At 44.3% G+C, this 21,864-nt stretch overlaps 1 protein-coding gene across 7 annotated transcripts in view; it reads right to left on the bottom strand.

The window, feature by feature from the left end:
• Window positions 1-21,864, bottom strand: part of ADPRHL1 (ADP-ribosylhydrolase like 1) — an 81,711-nt gene that overhangs the window by 21,623 nt on the left and 38,224 nt on the right. For 4 of the 7 annotated variants that reach the window (XR_003857155.1, XM_029604653.1, XM_029604652.1 and 1 more), the window contains exons 3-7: window positions 20,596-20,721; window positions 11,030-11,170; window positions 8,756-8,883; window positions 6,485-6,617; window positions 4,389-4,542 (exon numbers count right to left, since the gene is read on the bottom strand). Coding sequence is in view for 6 of the 7 variants with exons in the window: in XM_029604653.1 (XP_029460513.1) it covers window positions 4,389-4,542; window positions 6,485-6,617; window positions 8,756-8,883; window positions 11,030-11,170; window positions 20,596-20,721 (682 nt within the window). In the remaining variant the exon portion in view is untranslated. Of the gene's footprint in view, window positions 1-1,685; window positions 4,543-6,484; window positions 6,618-8,755; window positions 8,884-11,029; window positions 11,171-20,595; window positions 20,722-21,864 lie in introns of those variants that run through there. The other 3 variants (XM_029604655.1, XM_029604656.1, XM_029604657.1) reach the window with 3 other exon arrangements.

Raw genomic sequence — 21,864 nt, 5'->3', positions numbered from 1 at the left:
CTCTTGAAGGATATTCTTCTTGTTCTTTAGCTTTTCAACCATGTCCTTTCAAAACCAAACACATCTTATTTCTATTTACTTTCCTGACGTGAAGGTTTCTTGTCCTTACAAAGGCTGCTTTTAGCTTGGCCCACTGTTTATCTACTCCACCAACATTCCCCAATCTTAACAACGCTGGAAGCCCCGGGTCCAGATCTCTGTGTGATCCATCGCTGGTTTTTTTTTTTATTTTGTCCAGAAGTTCTCTCTTGTTTCTTTGGGCCTCCCAAGTGAATCAGAACTGGTCCACATTATGCTTTCATTCACATCTAGATGGGGATTTTTGCCTCTGTTTGACGAGTTGAAGGCAGATGTGCAATGCCCGCTGGGGCCTATCGGCGCCTGGCACCATTATTCCCTACAGATGGTAAAAACTAAAGCCTGCGCCCTCGCTAACCGAATTGGAGCACAGCATTTATTTCTGTGCGCAGCTTAAATTTCACTCAAACATAAAACATCGTTGCTCCCACAATTACTCTCGGTTTTTCTGTGCATATTTTGTGTTTGCTGCATCTGCAAAGTTCTTAATTCTGGCCCTTCATATGTTTTAGTGGAATATATAAAATGCATACGTCAGCATATGCTGTGAAACTTTTCTGTATGGAGTTAACATACTTCAGTATATAATATAGGTAGTCAATAAACGGGACATGTAGTTCAGTAAAGTCGACATGCTTTTCTATAGGGTAGATATCCATTTCCATATGAAGCCTATGCTTTTCAGTATAGAGAATGCAGTACCGTATTTTTCGCTCCATAAGACGCACCTGACCATAAGACGCACCTAGGATTCAGAGGGGGAAAATTTAAAAAAAAAAAAAATTGTGCTAAACCGGTTCTGCGTCTGGGCGTCTTATGGAGCAAATTAGGGGAGTGCATAGGTTTTTTTTTTCTCCCCATTTTGTTTTCGGGTCTGGGGAGGGCCATTTCGGTCCACTCCCCAGATCAGAATATTTTTCTTTCTGTGGGAACCCCCAAACCCCCCCATCCCAACCCTTTAAATTAACAACCTCCACCCCCCTGACCCCCCCAAGACCTGCCGAATTAATTTCCTGCAACCCCCCACCCTCCTGACCCCCCCAAGACCTGCCGAATTAATTTCCTGCACCCCCCCCACCCTCCTGACCCCCCCCAAGACCTGCCAAACGTCCCTGGTGGTCCAGCGGGGGTCCAGGAGCGGTCCGGGAACGATCTCCTGGGCGTGAGCCGTCGGCTGCCAGTAAACAAAATGGCGCCGACGGCCCTATGCCCTCACTATGTCACTGAGACCGACCGCTGCTATTGGTCGGTCTCAGTGACATAGTGAGGGCATAGGGCCGTCGGCGCCATTTTGTTTACTGGCAGCTGACGGCCCTATGCCCTCACTATGTCACTGAGACCGACCAATAGCAGCGGTCGGTCTCAGTGACATAGTGAGGGCATAGGGCCGTCGGCGCCATTTTGTTTACTGGCAGCCGATGGCCCACGCCCAGGAGATCATTCCCGGACCCCCGCTGGACCACCAGGGACGTTTGGCAGGTCTTGGGGGGGTCAGGAGGGTGGGGGGTTGCAGGAAATTAATTTGTCAGGTCTTGGGGGGGGGTTTGTAGGAAATTAAGTCGGCAGGTCTTGGGGGAGTCGGGGGGGGGGTGTTTGTTAGATTTTTGTTTGGTTTTTTTTTTATATTCGCTCCATAAGACGCACATACATTTTCCCCCCACCTTTGGGGGAAAAAAAGTGCGTCTTATGGAGCGAAAAATACGGTATATATTTCAGTATTGGGATATATGGAATTCACCATAGGGCATATGCATTACAGTATAAATATGGTTTATATCAGTAATTGGAATTATGTTCTTAGGGGTGAATTCTGGAAAAGCTTATTTAGGACCTTCATGCATGAAATAAAGGAGCTACTCATGTAGACTGGCTGAACGTGCTCAAGTGAATTTTCAGCCATTTAAAACCGCGTGCACAATAAGTTCACATCATGCACAAAATTTGACTGCATTAACAAACAGGCGTGCTGAGAGCAATTCAGAAGCATGTTATGCATCTATGCATATAACTAATTTTTCAAACAGTATATAAATATAACCAGCATGTTGATAATGCATGCAACTTATACCATTGTTTTAAAACGGGTAATATTACACGTTCATTTAACCCTATGACAACCTAATATTCAAACACAATTTAGGAGGAAACCTTGCATATATGTACAAATATAACTTTGTAGTTAGGAGCACTACTGAAAATGTTTCCTCCTTCCCTGGCACCCCATAGAGAATTAATGCCATTTATAAATGAGGCAAAGTTTAAGTGGATGGCAGAATTTAGGTTCAGGCTATACCAGTGAAAAGCTATTATAAAGCCAAGCTGCTGCATTTAGCAAAATACACTGAATGTTTTAAGTGGTCTGCAGTAATACATGAATGCTATATATCTGTACCAAGAAGAAGATTAAAGAAACTTAATCACGAGTCAATGTCTGTCTGTCTTCGCACAACAGGACTACTGGTTTTCTTCAAGCAAGATAATACTGCAGTAGCCATTGGATATTAATGGATGTTAAAACCCAGGCAGCATATGGTTTGCTTGCAAAAGTTGGGTTTCTTCAGTCTTTTTTGGAGAAAACCAGAGTTCTGTTTCTGCTTCTTTGAAGGACAGTTTTCTGAGAATACGACTTGAGACGAGGTGTTCCACGGATGTTAGCAAGCGGTTCCGATACTGATGGAATGACCCCCAAATCGAAAGAATAAAGGAATGCCCTGGAAGGGGGTAAGCTTGGTTTTATTTACAGCATTTCAGCCAGTGATAGCAAGGTTTGTTGGAAAGATCTAATCTGATTGGTGGGCGGGGCGGAAATAAGCAACCAACCCTCTTGGCTTAGAAAGGTTACATGCAATGGCATTAGGCTTCATCTTGCACGTGTTCGTGCAGTTCATCGTGGCACATCGTAAGCTTCATGCGTGGCAATGTACATGCATCGGGGCATTCTCAAAGGGGGGGTGGTGGGGGGGGAAAGAGATTAGGGTTTCAGACATGGATCGTTGTAGGGTTACTACTGGATTGACTGAGCAGGCAAGATCTAAAACATCTTCAAATCTCCCCACCTCACCCCCGCCTCCTGAAAATATGATTTGTGGCGCCAAGGGAGCAATTATATTTCTGGGGAGGGGAAGGGTCAAAATTATTTAAAAAACAAAGAAAATAGTTTGCCCAAAAGAGGTTTAAATGGAATTACCTAAAAATCAACACTCTAGGGGGTTTACTCTATTTTTTTTTTAACTTTGTATTTCTCTCAATGGCATAGACTTTCATTATTAATAGTTTATGTTTCAGTAATTAGGGTTATCAAAATGTGACTGTTAAGAAGGGATAGCTGGGCAGTGGTTAAGGCTGAAGATTGGAAGAGAATTAGGCTTGCCCGCTCCCTTCATTTCTCTCAGAACGGGTCCTTGGGTGAGATCCCATTGTAGGCTTGAAACTGTTGTTCTGATTTCCTTAATAAGCAGGATGGACAAGGAGTAAAACCAGAACTGGATCAAGGTGTCCTAAAAGAAAAAAATGGGGCCGGCTGGCAACCCCTAGAGTCGGGCAACTACAGATCTGCCCCTGGGGACGCCAAAGCCTGTCGGGTTTTCGAGACAACCACGCTGAATACGTACGACATCAGTCGGCGTACTTCATAAAACCTGGGGGGTTTGCAAACCGATGTCGTGCATATTTCGTTGCGGATAGCCTGAAAATCTGATTGGTTATTATGGGGGTAAACTAGACAGGTTTGGGAAGCACGGACTTAAAACTATTTAGGGATATGCTAAGTTGGGGCCTACAGCTTACAGATATCTCCCAGGGGGGCTTCACAACTAACTCCAATCCATCGGGGGACATGTTGAGCCAGGCCTGGTTTTCAAGCGACTGTTCCTCAACATTCTGAGACCTGTCATCTCGCTTTCAGAATCAACAGTGCAGGACCCTACACCCCCCCCCCCCCCGAGTGCTTGCACGTGGCTGTTGATAAACCTCGGATTGGCTCAGTGTCCCTGCTAAACTGGAGTTTTGTTCAGAGGTGTGTGCTTGTTGGGGAGGGGGTGGGGTGGGAGAATAGCCACTAATTCCCTTAATTATTGTGGTAAAAAGATCAGGCATTTGTGATAGCAAGCGCAAACGCCATCAGGTCCGGGGCACACCCGCATGACTTCGTTAACCAGGAGGGAGCACGGTTCTGCACATCGGATTCAAAATTGCTTTCGCTGAGCTACGACTACTTGAATTAAATCGATTAAAATTAGTGAATTATTCAAACTACTTCGCATGGACTCAGAGATGGAAAAACAAAAAACACCAGAGGAATCGCCTTTTACTTGTCCTCTTTGGATACTTTGTAAAGTGCTTCGCCCAGGTACTCCAGCCTCTTCCTGTGCTCAAGGTCCTGGTACAAGCCCTTAGGGACGCCGTTTAGGCCGTAAAGTAATCCATACAGGAATCCGGCAATAGATCCCGTGGCTCCGCCCTGTCCTGCAAAATCAAAAGAACGCACACTGGAAACCTGTTGTAAGTCAGTTGCCCCCCCAAAAAAATCCAAAATAAAAATAAAGCCAGTAACACAAGAATTTCAATCTAATTTTTTTTTTCACATACAAGGAGGTCTTTTTATCACACCAACAAATCAATTTTAGCTATTTAAAGGCAGCTTAGGTCTTACTATTGCTGAAGAGCAAGCCATGTTTAACTGAGAATATTCCAGCAATGGGAGGGTCCAGGAAGCGTTGAGTAGGGTAGCGAGTGACGGGAGGGATTGGTGGTGTGTATATGGCGCTTTCACGGCACTTGGGGATTTTTTTTTTGAGAAAGCGTGATCAGAATAAGAAGTCTTGTGAGCCCCCGTAGGTCGATTGTCCTTGCAGCACTGTTGATCTGCTAGAGCGCGCTGTCAGATCTCTACGGCACGTTGCACGTTACACCTGGAGGGAACTGTTCCCTACAACCGAGGCATCATTCCTTGGGGTAGAGAAGTCTGCCGCCAGTGGTTGGAAAGGAAAAAAAGAGAAAATCTCCCAATGTGCCTTTTGGGGCTTGAGGAAAGCTGACATCCTGAGGGGGATTGCTGGAGACGTCTTCTGATGGGTCAAGTTGCCCGAGAGGAGAATGAGTAATTAGGCTGAATCTGTGGAGAACTGTCCAAGAAGCTGTATCGTCTCTGGTTTATTTTGTGCCTTGTGGACTTGTCTTCTGATATCTTCTACTGTTTTTCTGGACTTTAATCTTTGGATTTCTAATAAAATCCCTTTTCTGTTCTGGAACAAACCTTTTTGGGGTTGACTGCTATTTTTGGCGCACGACTCCCCTTGGGCTTTAAAAGCTTTGCTACCTCCCATTGGTTAAATCCTGGTCCAGGGCCACGAACCAGTTTTCCAGCCCTGCGTTGCCTGAAGGTGAACCCCTGTGAAGGATGGATTACAGCTATAAGTCCTCTTTTCTCAGAGGCACTCTCTCTTTCTCCAGGTCGTAAGTGTACATCAGGGAGCAGGCCATTGATTCTCTCAAGCAGGAACATGGTACGAGTTAAAGGTTTCTGCGACTGGTCAGGGTACTAAAAGCTTACCTAGTGAAAATTCAAACTTGAAAACAACAATTTTTTAATCCATAAATTCCATTTTTTTTTTTTTTTTAAAGGGGGATGTACCCTAAAAATGTTGGTTTTAATATCATGTATGGTCCACAAGGATCCCCTCTTGCAGAGGAGAAGGAACAGAAAAATAACTTATAGGAGATCAGATGTACTTGAACCTTTTTTCTAGAGACATAAAATGAGAAAACCCTTTAATCCATCTGGCTTAAGGAGTTCACTGTATTTTTAGTAAAGTGATAAAATTTGGGTAAAAATAATAAATATAACGCCATTAAGGCTTGTATTTTGTAAATGTCACTCAAAGAGTAGTAAAAGCACCAAGATGCAGAAGTGCAGTCTACAGTACCTTTGTCAGTACTTTGTGAACAAAACTCAATATTCCAACCAAATTAAAATTATCAGTATAAGATGTCAATGATGATGTTCTCTATGAGAAATGAAATGGTATAAAATAAGATGCCATGCATGACGAAACAGATAGGGAATGGGTCTTGTATAAAGTATTAATGAAACCAGGACTAGATAAAGGACTCGACATGGGGGTCTTTGACTGGAACACTACCTTATCTCACAGGAAGCCGCAATTCTACAGAAACATCGAAAGTTTAAAAAAAAAAATCTATCAAAACTATCCCATTCTGCTTCTCAGAAGCAATCTCTCAGAGTTTTCTGTATCAGTGAGCACCCTTGATCGACACGAAGTTATTTGTGCCTCCTTTCAGCCTTCTGAAATGCAGAGAAAATATACGTTCACTTTCCGGTGCTCCACTAGAGCAGACCTCGTAACAAATGTCATGTGACTTTCCTGGAACGACAGAGCCCACTTACCCCCATGAAACATCGCCCGGTTGCAAAGCTCCTTCCAGTCCCCGCCAGCTCCTAGCAGGGCATCGTAGGCAATCATTGGTGCGTCATGACCTCTCCTTCCACCACGACCTTCTGAACTCCATTTCCTGTAGGTCTAACAGTAAGCAATGGCTTATCAGGAATCTGTGCGAGCTTTCTTCTGGTCTTACAACAAAAGTCAGCAAAGGCTTGTAAAAGACAGAAAGCAATTTTCAGAGTCATCTTCCCAGGTAAATAACAAATTTATCCAGGTCCACTGGCGGGCCTGACAATTGCTGCTGTAGGGTCTGACAAAAAAACGTACCTATGGGCTTTGGCAGTATCCATGCTTTGACTCAAATAAGAAAAAAAGGAGGCATTCCTGGGGGTGTGCTTCATTCAGGGGAGGGAAAAACAATTGACATGCACGGGATTTCCAAAGTATGCATGCTATTTTATGCCCTGCCCCTCCCCTACCACTTGCACAGTAAGGGGGTCATTTTCAAAAGGAATTATATATGCAAATGTAACTACTATTGAAGCAATTTTCAAAAGCCACCTCCACAGATAAAATGCTTTTACATGTGTAAACCTCAAATTTAAGCATGTAAATGCATTTTAAAATCTGGTATCAGGTACCCAGGTGCTTTATACCTGCTAGTGAATTTTCAAAGAGAAATGAACCGTGTACTTTCCCTTTGAAAATTAGTTGCAAATTCACATGGTAAAAATAAGTGCATATTTTGCAACCATGTGGGTGATTTCAAAATTGGCTCCACAGTGACCAGATCATCAAGTGTAGTGGTAGAGTGAAGTGATTCTATTGGATTTAGTTTGGCTTGATGGGTCTTGAACTAAGTGAGAAAGAATGAAAGGTTAGTTCATTATAGCTCTGTTAAGTCACAGTAACCACCCACAGCACTTAGGTTTTTTTAATTGGGTTGCATATCTCCAGCTCTCCTTGAGGGTTGGAATCAAGTCTGATTGTCAGTGTAACCAAGTCTGATTGTCAGTGTAACCAAGTCTGATTGTCAGTGTAACCAAAATATGCGCAAATATGCCTCATGAATATTTAAGAAAAATATCCCGAAAGTCAGAATGTGTGCAGTACTAAAGAGCTGTAATTGAGTACCTTGTTCTTGAAATTAGAAAGCTCAGGTAAGTGTACCAGGATCAAGCAGTAAGAAATGGGATGACTAAGTCTTTTTTTTTTCTGAGCTCTCACACTGATGGAATGAGTTTAGAATTGAAGAGGACTTTCGGTTTTCGAGCCGCGGGCCGACTTCAAATTTTTTTTTTCCTTTTTTACCCTTCGGGACCTCCGACTTAATATCACCATGATATTAAGTCGGAGGGTGCACAGAAAAGCAGTTTTTACTGCTTTTCTGTGCACTTTCCCGGCGCCAGAAGAAATTAGCGCCTACCTTTGGGTAGGCGCTAAATTATGAAAGCAAAATATGCGGCTTGGCTGCACATTTTGTTTTCTGAATCGCGCGGGAATACCTAATAGGGCCATCAACATGCATTTGCATGTTGCAGGCGCTATTAGGTTTGGGGGATTGGATGCGTGTTTTCAGCCCCTTACTGAATAAGGGGTAACGCGCAAACGCAAGACCAATGGCGGGTTAACTGTATCGGCCCGAGAATGTTTACTTTAACTTAAATAAAAGTATCCAGGCCAAAATCACAAAGATCAAAAATATCACTACCGTGGCTGTCAGCGGGCTCGAGAACAGACGCAAATTGAGCGTCTGCTGTCAAACCCGCTGACAGCCGCTGCACTGGTCCAAAAGGAGGCGCTAGGGATGCGCTAGTGTCCCTAGCGCCTCCTTTTGCCTGTTTTTACCACCGGGCCTCATTTAAATACAGAATCGCGCGCCGGGAGAGCGGGCAGTCTGTATCGGCCCGTCTGTTTTGAACACCACCAAGGACTCTGTGTGGTTATTTTTTTTTTTCCCCCCAGTGCCCTACGTGGATGGATGGGCAATGGCTTGACGATTTGGCTTTACCCCTTTTTCTAATTCTGTCTTCCTTGCTCTTACAGAGGACCCTCTTGCACATTGTGGGGACTCATCCGGCTGATCTCGGGAAGATAGCGTCCACCCCCTTCAGACTTGAAACCTGATCCATAGCAACCCTGATTGATGAGAACCACACAAATTGGGCAATGGCTACACTACTTATAATTTTTTTTTAATAGTTATATTTTAAAAAAATGCAGCACAAAACATGAGAGATTTTCATTGCACCCAACTGTTTCCAGAAGTTCATTACCTTGTCTCTCTCTTCTGCATCATATTTATCAGGGAAGCTGGGTTTGTTTTCATGATCTTCAGCAATTTCTCTCTCCTCCAGATAAAACTGCCATTTGGCCTCAAAGTAAAACCAGTGCTCCTGATACTCTAATAGGAAAGCAAAAAAACAACGCCTTACTGCTCATTTGGTCTTCAAGAGACTTCTCAGCATCTTTGCTAGAACCTGGAAGTATACAGAACTTTAAAAATGACGACGACATAGTCTTCTTTATTATTTTTCATGGTGAGTATCTGTTTCCACATCTCCTCTGATGCCCGTCTGGGCCATTTCAGGAGGAGACAAGAGCAGCTCATGTATGGCAGATAAGGTTATCACCTGATCCATATCACCTGGACAGATGTGTCAGTACTGGGTTTATCCTATTGCTGTTGTGTGTTTTGGAAGATGAAGAAGGGAAGGCGTATGAGTAGGGGAGGTGCATTGAGAAAGGAAGGGGCCAATTTTAAAAAGGATTTACACACATAGAACTGAGTTTTACACGTATCCATTCTTTTTACTCATGTACACGAGCTTTTGAAAATCTACGCACGTAAATGGCTTTTTTTAAATTGCTATGTTACGTTTACACGTGTAACTCCTTTTAAAATTAAATCTGAAGTGTTTTCCAGAAGGCATGGGGATGACTACCCTTAACCACTAAGCCTTGATGCTTTGATGCAACTGTAACATCGCTCTCAGCTTCGATGGCATGGGGGGGGGGGGGGGGGTGTGAAAAAAAAAAAAAGGGGAAACTGATTCAGACGACAACCACCATAGGCCCTGACTTTTACAATCTGGGGTACAGATACGCAGATATAAGGGAAAAAAGCAGTGCTGCCTGAAGTTTGAAGGAGGCTCCTCACCCAGTGAAAATGTTGCTAGCAGTGATTTTTTTTTATGGGTTATCGTAAGTCTTGGGGATAACCGCACAGAGCGGCAGTCACTAGCCGTAAGAAAAACACGGGGGTAAGCTGCACGGAGGGGCGGTTACTACCATGAGAAGCAAGCTGGGCAGGCTGGATGGATCATTTGCTCCTTACTATGCTCCTATATGAGATGTTTATTTCTGTGCTACTCTACCTACAATCATGACACAGTTGTAAACCAAACACCCATTTTTCCCCCTACCTTAATTTGTCTGGTCATGAAATAGAAACTGTTATATAATAATCAGATCTGATTAGATGGAATTGCAAAGCACCTGTGTGCCACCTAAACCCACCGTACTCAACTATTTTTAAAGTATTATATGTCGGCATGAACATAATACCGAGGTGCTTATTTACTCGGTTGTGTTAAAACAATGAACCAATTCTAACCCAAATAAATTACTGCAGGATTTACTAAGCTGCAGCAACCGAGTGCCACGGTTTAATAAATCCTGCTTTGGTGTTGGGAACGTGTGTTGCTACGGCCAAAAAGCAGACGTGTGTTCCCAGTCACCGCAACCTTCGGCTGTGGCCTGGGGCCATGAATTTTAAAAGGACAGTAACCCTGAGTGAAGGTTACTCTTCCCCCAGCACCAATTAGGCCCTAAAAAAACAAAAAACAAACACAAACAAACACTCCCCTACATACCCCTGCCGCCCCCCCCCCCCCCCCCGAAAGGCTAGGCCTGTAGACCAGGCCTCCGGCTTCACCATCAGACTTCAAGCCCTGCCACCACCGATTCAGGGGAAACAAGACGCCCCCTACAGGCCCCCCCTTTACTGCATACTTGCCCCAGGGCCAGCCTCTGGGTCTTACAGGCAGATGACTCGTTGCTCCTGCCTAACTGGTGGCCCATAGCTCCCTTCTACCCCACCTATGAGGAGGTGAAGCGGAGCCACAGGGCAGGAGCTACCGGGCATTCATTGTTCCTGTCGACAAGACTTGGAGACTGCCCTGGATTAAGTATGGGGATCCCAACCAAGGCTCATTCCCATTGAGCTGGATGTCCAAAAGAACAGGAGGAAACTGCCAGCCTCCAAAAAAAAAAAAAAAAAATAGTAATCGATAGGTAGGTGCAAAAATAATATACTCTGGATATTTTGTAACGCAGGCTGGCCTTATGCGCTTCCTTCAGCAGTGTAAGATTCAAATTAAAGGTCCCTGGGAACAGCTTCAGAAAGGGCCTCCCAAGCGGGGAGGGAGGTTAACCCCCTGAGAAGATCCACAAGCAGCTGCAGTCGGGCTCCCTTAAACCCTCGGGCATTCCTGCACTGCAGCGGCTGCTGGAGCAGGACTTGCCGCGCTCCGGATTCAGACTCTCACCTGCCATGTGTCGGATGGTCTTCTTGCAGTACTCTTCCGCCAGTGGCACCACCTTCAGCATCTCCCTCCCCCACTGGACAAGTGGCTTTCCTTGTATCGCGTACGATGCAAATAAGGCAGAGCAAAGCGACCCTAAAAAGCCTGGGAATGAGCAGAAATGGCAATTATGCAGAGCAGTGCCCACCTCTCCGACAACAGTGAGAAGAAAATTGGGACCACTAAAATCTATATTTAAGACCAACTGTCCCTACAGGGCATCTTGCTACTATGACCACCTATCTTGCATATGAAATTTATTAGCACATTTGTACTACATAAAAAAGAAAATATATAGACCGATAGATGTTCAAATCCACACAGATTAGATATTTGAGTCCATTGGGCACCTACAGTTGTAAATAAGGGCCATACACGGAGAAAATCCAACAAATTTGCTTATTCATGGACTGCCTAGCTCCCTTTATTGAACCTTCCTCAGGGTGCAACCAACCTAGAAACGATGCAGTTTAAATATCGTACAACACATGTATATGCCATGCATATGCACATTCAGATGAACCGTGATTCTCTCTTTATTGCATCTATTTTATCCAGCTGTTTGCATGTCTTCTATTTTTAGCCCTGTTCCTTTTCATTTAGTTCAGTTTTAAGCATCATAACCGTGGTGCTGTCTTTGAATTAATTGGTATACAAAATGATGGTTATATACAGTTGTATGATCTAATGAATCTGTAAACGAAGAGAAGCTGACAAAAAAAGTCAACCCTTTCCAACAGAAATGCCTTTAAATGTTTTACCCAATGCCCAATATGACCAGTTTCGGCTGAAAATTACATTACTTCAATAAGTTATGTGAAAGGGACCTTCAGAGCCAACGGACCGGAGTTAGATACTTCCATCCTGCAGTGTCTCGGTCATCAGTCCCCTATCAAATGAAAAATGTGATCAGTGGAAAAACATGTGCACATCTTCAAAAGGAGCAAGAAGTGATCCTCCAGCCTTAAATCCAGTAGGAATCCAAAACCTGATTCCAGGTTACTGCAGTCATAAATCCAAACTTGAATGTTGCCTTCTCAAAGACTACATTTCCCATGTTTCGTGGTTTTACGGCTTCAAGAGGACAAAAATGGTGGCCAGGTCTCACGGGAGAGTCTCCTATGGGCAGAACATCCGACGTCAGTACAAACGCAAATCTGCGTGATGATGCGTTGCGACATTTTTAGAAAATCTTTGTTATAGAGTTCAACTGAATAAAATGGATCTTACCAGGTAAAAAATATAAAAAAAAAATCTAGTAGTATATGTGAACCACTCATATCAATACTCATACTAAAAAGCACCAGCCTGGAGGTATATCACTCCCAGCACATCCTATCAATTGCTCTCTCGGCATCTAGGATCAAAATCAGCCCTGACAGCTTACGTTTAGTGGCTAACGCAATGATATTAAATACCGTATGAGTATTAGCCATAGAGTACCTGCCTTTAATAAAACCTGTTTGATCTTCCTTTACTAATCCAGCCATTATCTCCTCCAAACATTCTGCAAAACCTTAATATCTACAATCAACTCCAATTATGCTACCTCAATCATCTATATTCTTTTAACCATTTCAAAAAAAACCTTTGATTAAAAAACACACACTGTGCTGTATTAATGAATTTACCTCTATATCATCTAAGAAACAAAGATTTTTTTTTAAGGATGGAGTGGAAAGTTTCATATCTTTTTAAACATTACCCCTCAGTAATGATGTCATTTTCTAATCAACTATCCACCTCCAACCATTATTTATATTTTGAGCATGATCCAATAAATATGTTATGATCTTTTATCAAAAATTAGTGTTGCAGTCTTTCATTAAAAATTTAAAAAATGTACCAATTTCAAAATGTGGAATGATACAGTTCCATCACCTCTCTCTCTAGTTTTATATTAATAACTATGCTAACAAGTCCATATCCATTCATAAATGAAAGAATATGGATCAAATAATTTACTGCCCTCCCAACCAGGCCACGTTTCAGACAGTCTTTCCTCAGGGGATGTTTTTATCTTGTATGCGTCGATTTCTTTATCCACATCATTCAACAAGTTATAAACTCCGAGGTGCGCTGTTCCATCAGCTTCAGCTCTTGACTATTCCAGACGCCATATTTAATTTCTACCGATGAATCCAAACTGACCAATCACGAACGTCCACACAGTCTGTGGTTTTTAATCAAAGGGTTTTTTTTGAAGTGGTTAAAAGAATATAGATGATTGAGGTAGCATAATTGGAGTTGTTGAATCCCTCAACAGTGAAAATGTGTTTTGTATTAAGATTTTAATATCAGCATTAAGAAAGAAATAGGGTGCTAAGAATTAGGGTCCATAGACTCCCTTCCTGGCTTGCATATTAGCACTATAGTAGCATCTATCAGCCTGTGCTGACAAGCAGGATGTTCCCTCAAGTAATCCAGTGCCTGCACCAATGGTAGAGCAATCACAGAAAAAAACAAAATATATAAAAATCAATGAAAATTTGATCAGGGCATTTCCCATTTGGTAGAGGAGACATAGCTGTCTGCAGCTCCTGCAAAGTGATCAGGGCCTCTAATTTCAACTCCTTCTCCTCTATAATATTAGCAAGATGGGCCTTTCATACAAAGGCCTCGATAGCAGCTGAATCAGTCCACTCCGCTGACTACGAATCAGAAGAAAATGTACATAAAGTATCTCTATTCCCTTTTAAGTTATACATATATTTTTCCCATCCCTAGTTCTAATATCCAGAATGACATTCATCTGTCATCGCTTTGTAAGTAACCGAGCCCGTAAAGCACCTGTTTTATTCCCAAGCTCGTACAATTTTGGACGGGTATACCAAATACAGCGTTCAGTCCGGTCCACCGTTAAACACTCAAGCTCCTGTTGTATCTTCTGGAGTGGCTGCCAGATGCTAGGAGAACAAATAGCTGGATGCTGTTTTTCGAGAGGAAATCTGAGATGCCAGCTTTTGTTTATTGAGTCTTACCTTTTTCAGATGACTAGTGTAATTATTAATCTTAACCTGCAAGTCAGCCTTTAAAGCCTCTGAAAGAATTCAAATTATAAAAAAAAAAAAAAAGTGTGGGACGCAAGTTCAGCAAACTTTTCCTGGCCCAAAATGGACACACGTAAACACCAAGTCTTCCCTGAAGCAAGCATCTGAGCAATATTCACAGACAATACTGGGCAATGGTCTGATATATAACTGGACAAATGGTTGAACCCACTTATCAAACAATGCCCCAGAACCAAATGAAAAAAATCCAACAGACTGCAAATACCCATGCACCTGAGAGAAACAGGCAAGACTTTTGCTAGGAGGAAAATGAACCCACCATATATCCAGGAGCCCCAGATTCTCCATTATGTATTCAAGGCCCTTGTTTACTCAGAACCACCATCCAGATGTTTGGATCTATCCAGGGAACTACTTAGACATTCCAAGCCCCACCTGCAATGAGCAGATACAATGTGAACTGGACTATCTCCTGCAACAGACCCCTATAAAAAATTGTATTTCTATTAGGGCCATAACCATTGACAACAGCTACCTACTGGCCATGCAAGAAACCCTCCAAAAAAAGGAAATTTCCCTCAGGAACTGCATATGACTTGCTAACAGTCATAGATAAATCCTTATATAACAAAATGCATAGCCCTCTACTATAAGAAATGTAAGAGGCTAAGTATACTGTGACCTATCTGACTTAGTTTTTGGGTACTTGCCAGGTTCTTATGGCCTGGATTGGCCACTGTTGGAAACAGGATGCTGGGCTTGATGGACCCTTGGCCTGACCCAGTATGGCATTTTCTTATGTTCTTACCCATGCCTTAATTTTATCATGTTCTTTATCAAATGGGTCTCCTGCTTGTATACAATGACTTTTCAAAAACTAAAAATTATCTGAAGTTTAATAGGTGATGAGAAAACCCTGAATATTGAGAGAAATAGTTAGGAAAAAAACTGAAAGGTGCAACTGCAAAGGTTAAAAGTGTACAACAGGCATGGACACTGTTTAAAAATACCATCTTAGAAGTGCAGTCCAGATGTATTCCACACATTAAGAAAGGTGGAAGGAAAGCCAAACAATTACTGTCATGGTTAAAAGGGGAGGTGAAAGAGGCTATTTTAGCCAAAAAAAGGTCCTTCAAAAATTGGAAGAAGGATCCATCTGAAGAAAATAGGAAAAAGCATAAGCATTGTCAAGTAAAGTGTAAAACATTGATAAGACAGGCGAAGAGAGAATTTGAAATGAAGGTGGCCGCAGAGACAAAAGCTCATAAAAACTTTTTAAAATATATCCGAAGCAGGAAACCTGTGAGAGTCTGTTGTGGACCGTTAGATGATCGAGGGGTTAAAGGGACTCATAGGGAAGAAAAGGCCATTGCAGAAAGACTAAATTATTTCTTTGCTGCGGTGTTTACTAGTAAAAATGCTGGAGAGATATCTGTTCCGGAGACGGTTTTCAAGGGTGATGATTCGGATGAACTGAACCAAATCACAGTGAACTTGGGAGATGCAGTAGGCCTGATTGACAAACTAAAGAGTATTTTCAGTGTTCTAAAAGAACTCAAAAATGAAATTTCAGAACTATTAATAAAAATGTGTAACCTATCATTAAAATCATCCATTGTACCTGAAGACAGGAGGGTGGCCAATGTAACTCCAATATTTAAAAAGGGATCCAGGGGCGATCCAGGCAGGGGTAATCTCCTTAAGGCACTTTCCTTGACAACCTGGGCCCCAGCGGGAGAGTTTAAAGGATGCCCAGTCAAATTGGGGTTGGTGCGTCTGCAACCAGGGTAACCCCAGGATGATAGGGGGCATGGCCTTGGTATGGAGAGCTCTGCTGTGAAGTTACCGGTACAGTTTGGCAAGTTACATCATCTGGTAAGGACTCCACATGGATGGAGGATAAGAGTAGTGGAACCTTCAAAGTGATGAGGGGAATCCTCAGATGTTCCACTAGACGTCAAAGAATAAAGTTGCTTCCTGCCCCTGAATCCACCAGGGCAAGAGTTTGAAAAGCAGACGGTCCGCAGATCAAGGAGACTGGGAGAGAGAGTGGAGGAGAGGGCGTCGTAAGGCCTAAGAACAGTCCTCCTGCAGGACTTAGGCCCGTCCGATTTGGGCATGTTGGGACATCGTGACCAAACTGTCCACAGTCCATGCCTCTTCCGAAGTCTTCTCTCTTTGGAAGTCAAATGACCGCGACCAAATTTTATCGGTTCATCTCCACTGGCAGCAGGAATTACCGGAACCATCTGAAGTGCAGGCTTAGCACGAGTCTCCTTCTGACCTGGTCCTCTACTAGCCCGGAGTTCTTTTACCTTATCACGAAGCCGGTGGTCGATCCTAGTAGCCAAAGCCACTAGCTCATCCAGCGAGTCAGGTGTTTCACAAGCGGCCAGATAGACTTTCAAGCGAGAATCCAGGCCTCTGAAGAAGAAAGTTTTCAGGCATTTGGGGTCCCAGCACAGTTCTGTAGCAAGAGAGTCTTAAACTATCGCAAAATCAGCCAGCAACGGTCACTCGGGCAGAATCATCGAAAACTGATTTGAATAAGTCCAAAACTCCATCTATATCCTGCAAAATAGGATCCTTGAGTTCCCACAGCGTAGAGGCCCAAGACAAGGCCCTTCCATCAAGATACGATAGAATGTAAATAGTCTTGGCAAAAGCTGTGGGGAAGTGAGAAGGCTGTAATGCAAAATGCATGCTGCACTGGTTTAAGAAGCCCCTGGTCTTCTGAATCTCTCCCGAGAAACGAACTGGAGCAGCCAGCGGTACAGCAGTCTTTAAAGTTACCTCAGGTAACTGACCTTCATTGCTGGAAGTAGAGCCTTGGGTCTTCTGTGCATGTTTATTTTTTTTTAATGAATTGAACAAAAACATTTGACAAAACAAAAAATTTGTGGAAAAACAAAACGAAAATGTTTCTTCCCACCCCTAGCAGGTGGCAGTTCAGATTTTCTGCCAGGTCCCGCCAAGTGGGAACTTTCTTTGAACTTGATTCCTTCTCCCCACTGCAGGTGGATTGGAAGGGGGGGTGGGGGTATGGCCTCGCCCTTCAACTATGAGGGCAATTTCTGAATAGCTTTGGAAATTGCCTTCCCCATGTATTCAGTTTAGATCGAATTTTATACATTACGAATGATTCTGGAGTATGTACCATTATTTCTTTTGTTATGACAAGCAAACATTAAAGAGGAGTGAGTGTGTGTGTGTGTGTGTGTGTGGGGGGGGGGGGTCCATGAAACTTTTTAAAGCTGAAAAGCGGTCCGTGTTCCCTGAAAGGTCGTGAACCCCTGCTTAGAATATTATTTTCTTTTTTTGTTTGCAAACCTTTATTTCCATGCGTTCAACTGGACTAACCTGGCAACCACATTACTGTATCCACAGGAAATTTAAGACCAATATATTTTCAAGTTAAAAATCTCAAAGAATTTCTCGGCGTTAATAGCCTTATTATTAATACAACACTTTGCAGTCCCATCACCAGATTCCCCAGGACAACGATTACTTAGAGTTAACTATTATTGTATTGTTCTAAAGGGACGAAAACTATAGCATGGTTTAAGGTCATCCTATTTTATTTTTCTTTCCTTGGTCTTTCGTATATTTAAACAACGTCATTTCTACGTAATTCTGCCAAACTAAAAGAATATAAAGTCCAATAGCCATGTTGGGCTGGAATAAACAGAATTCTTTGCAGGTTGCAATGCCTTTCATTCAATGAATATTTGAAGTTTTTGGGGGTACATGAACTTTGAAGGCAACATGAAGAAACCTATAGGGGCCAGAAAGCGCACGTCTAACACCATCATTGGATTATTTTCCCCCATGTCAGGCAGCGACGGTGCAAGGGTAAGTAGGCGCCCTAGGCAACTCCTGCCTTGCGCCCGGCCTGCCCCCAATCACGCCACCCTCACTGGTCTCGGCCCCGACTCCTACCTTGGGTTTGCGCCGCCGACTTGCCTGCTTCTCAGGACCGCGAGCAGCGCGTGCCCGGACGAATCTTTGCTCCTCTCTGCCGTGAGCAGAGATAAGTTCTGTTTCCCCGGCAGCACGTGGCTGCTCTTCAGCGCCCCCTAAGGGTTGGCACCGTAGGCGACCCATCCAGTTCGCCTCATGGATGCGCTTGGCCCTTGGTCTTTCTCTGGGGGTCTTGGTGGTCTGTGACTTCTCATGCAGGAAAAGTCTTGAGCAATCTGGAACCAGGCTATCCCGGCCCTGGATCCCTTATGGGGAGGGGTGGATCAACAAAAACCTCTCCACAAAACAATACCAGAATAGTTGCTTGCCACAAAAAAATCTCTCATTGACTGCTCCTATACAGTCACCGGTGCTTGCCCCATCTAGGGAGTAGATTAGGACTCACAGGTCTTAAGCCATTGCCCTTTGTGTCTGATGGGAACCTTCTCCAGCGGGAGTAAGGTTTAAACAGCGGTCTCCTCTAAAATAGGAAACATTTTAGCCATCAAAAATATCACAATGTTGGGTAGGGTCACTGGTGCTTGTCTCATCTAGGGAGTAGACTAAGGCTCACAGGCCTTCAAGCCCCTCCATGGGAGTCCCCAAGAGGGATCCGGCAAAAATCTCACTACAAAAAATGAGGGTAATCCTCTGGTAGGGAGGGCACAATGAGAAATCTACTCCAAACTAAGTTTCCTGAAGAGACAGGGAAGCCTCACCAGGGATATGAAACCTCTGAGGTTAACTAAAACTGACCCCGCTAAATATCAGACTAACTTCACTGAATAGGCTGAGGCAGCTAATCCCAGCCCTCTAGGTTGGGAGGGACTGAAAAGGATGGGAAAGCTCACAGAGATGTTGACTTTCTAAGGATGGACCTAGGGCCATCTAGTGGCTGACCCAAGGGGGCGCCACATATGTAATCAATCAATCAACACACCTGGATTTAGGCCTAGGCCATGCAGGCAATTACTTCTGGTGCCAAATTTTCAGCAGCACCAGGTCGCCACCCTATAGGCCTGTCACGGTGCTGCTGTCCTCTTCAAAACTCAGTGTGTGGCCTGTAAACTGGCACTCATAGGCCCTGTGGAGGCGCTGCCCGAGTTTCCATGGTAACTGGATGCCCATGCGAGAGGAAGAGGCAGGACCTGTGAGTGCCAGTTCACAGGCCACCTGCTGAGGTTTCTTGCATGAGTTTTGAAGGAGATAGTGGTATGATGGCTCTAGGTTGGGGGGGTAGGGGTGGACGTGGGAAGGCGACAGGGAGGATCTGGGTAGGGGTGATCCATTCTCTCGCCATGGCCTATGGGCACCCAAATTTGAAATCTGTCCATGTCAATCAAGCAAATTGTAGGTTAAAAAAATGCAAGAAGATAAAGTTCAGACATTGTGGATTTTGCAACTATTTGGCACCTAATGGTTTCTAATGGCCCTGCTCATGGCCCATCACATCTTTTTGAAAGAGAGTCAGAGGCACGTGTGTGTGTGTTTCTATAAACGATGCTGGCACCTGCTGGCATCATCACAAATGTGGGGGGCCTCATTTAGTAAGCATTTTCCCCAATAGACATAAAAAATGGAAGAAAAGCCTTAGTAAATCAGGTCTTGATTTGTTGAAGATGTTTTTCCCATTCGGTGCCAATGGGGAAGAAACTTTGACAAGTGAGGCCTTGCGAATCTTATTTGTGATGGATTTTTGTTAGCAGCATAAAGTGAGTTCTTTCCCACCAAAATGTATTCCATGTTAAAAAAAAAAAAAAAGTCTGTCCGTAAAATAACTGCAGTCATTCTGGGTGCACTGAATGGGTGGAAAGCCGGATCATGTACACCCGTTGATTCTTCTTTATAAACAAAGACCAACTTTTCAGCTTCCTCCTCTGGAAGCGAAATATCGGTTTCTAAGATATTTTATGACTTCCTTCTAGCGTTTTTGACAGATTTATTTAAAATGCATGGAGAAGTTACAAAATTCTTAAGATCGCATAGAAAACGTCCTAGGTCTCATTTTTTTTCCGTTTCAGAAAGTTTAGTACCTATGAAAGGTGCTACCACATTGACCTCAGTAGAAACGGTTCTCCGTTTACCCACGATACAGATTGAAGAGGACCCCCAGCAGTGCGAATGTTCCCCACACTTCTCTGCCAGTGAAGTCTCAGTCCCACTCAGATGGGCAATTCGGTCTCCCTGCCTGGGCAATCTTTGATTGCTCTGCTGACGTTGCCAGCAATGCTGCCAATCAATGCGAAACTATAAATGTTCAACGCAGTACAGAGGACACTTGACCACTTCACTGGACTGAGATAACCTGCCCATTTTACATAGGCCACCAAATGGTAACGACTTTCAGGTCATCGAGGACCTGAACCACATTTAAAGCGGGAGCCTAGAGCTGAAAGGTTTTGTAACCCTGCGTGAACTCTGATTCTTCCAGTCCCCAAGTTGTGGACTTCTGAGATTCAGGATTTCTGTGACCCAGGGACAACTAGGACTAAGTCTGATTTTTTAGTTCTAAGATGATCAGGTTGCATTTTGCATTCACTTGTTTTGACCATGCGTTACCTGTAGGATGATTGTGTGTCATTCTTCCACATTCAATGCTTACTTCAATAAGGGTTTCCAGCCTCTCAGGCTTCCAGTATCTCATGCCTATACACATGGCTTTGGTGGCTGCTCCGAACCCTGAGCCTGCACAAAAAATGTTAAGCACTTTTGTAAAACTCATTTCATTTCATCTGCAGAAAAATTAAGCTAGAATGGTCTTAATTCAAACACTTGATACATATAGTTCCCTGAGGAGTTCATGCCTTTAAACATATCACAGTCACTGAGCCAGACCACATGGAGCAGTGAAACGATCCTCAGCTTGCTGAACTTCAGTAGCACATGCCTGCTATCATAAAGACCTATCTACCCTATCCATTGCCTTGCATTTTCCTCTTGTAATGCCTGCGGTTGGTCTACATTCTTAGTTTAAATTTACCTTGCTTTTCAGACTTATTTAACAAACCTGCTCCTCTTCTTGCATTCATTCATCTGCCTTTTTTTTTTTGCCAGTTCCTGAGTTTTTACCTTTCTTGTGGATGCCTGGCAGTAAATTTCTTTTTAAGCAGGAGGTTAAACCTCCTTGCCTTGACCATGGTTGGAATGCTGTCATTGCCAAACCTCCCCAACGGGTTGGGCTGGCAGGGTGTTAAAACCCCAACCCCCCCAAACACTGGACAGGTTCCCCAATCTGAGCCAAAAGCTAAGAAGGGAATACCCTCAGGGGCGGATTTTCAGAGCCCTGCTCGCGTAAATCCGCCCAAAACCGGGCGGATTTACGCGAGCAGGGCCCTGCGCGCCGGGAGGCCTATTTTACATAGGCCTCCCGGCGCGCGCAGAGCCCCGGGACTCGCGTAAGTCCCGGGGTTCTCGGAGGGGGGCGTGTCGGGGGGCGGGCCCGGTCGTCGCGGCGTTCCGGGGGCGTGTCGGCAGCGTTTTGGGGGTGGGTACGGGGCGTGGCTACGGCCCGGGGGCGTGGCCGCGCCCTCCGTACCCGCCCCCAGGTCGCGGCCCGGCGCGTAGCAGGCCCGCTGGCGCGCGGGGATTTACGTCTCCCTCCGGGAGGCGTAAATCCCCCGACAAAGGTAAGGGGGGGGTGTAGACAGGGCCGGGTGGGTGGGTTAGGTAGGGGAAGGGAGGGTAAGGTGAGGGGAGGGCAAAGGAAAGTCCCTCCAAGGCCGCTCCGATTTCGGAGCGGCCTTGGAGGGAAAGGGGGGAGGCAGCGCGGCTCGGCGCGCGCAGGCTATACAAAATCGATAGCCTTGCGCGCGCCGATCCAGGATTTTA

The sequence above is a fragment of the Rhinatrema bivittatum genome, chromosome 5, assembly GCF_901001135.1.
Source record: "Rhinatrema bivittatum chromosome 5, aRhiBiv1.1, whole genome shotgun sequence".
In the NCBI taxonomy this organism is placed as follows: Eukaryota; Metazoa; Chordata; class Amphibia; order Gymnophiona; family Rhinatrematidae; genus Rhinatrema; species Rhinatrema bivittatum.
The sequence above is the reverse complement of the archived record's forward strand: the minus strand, read 5'-3'. Positions and strand labels throughout refer to the sequence as shown.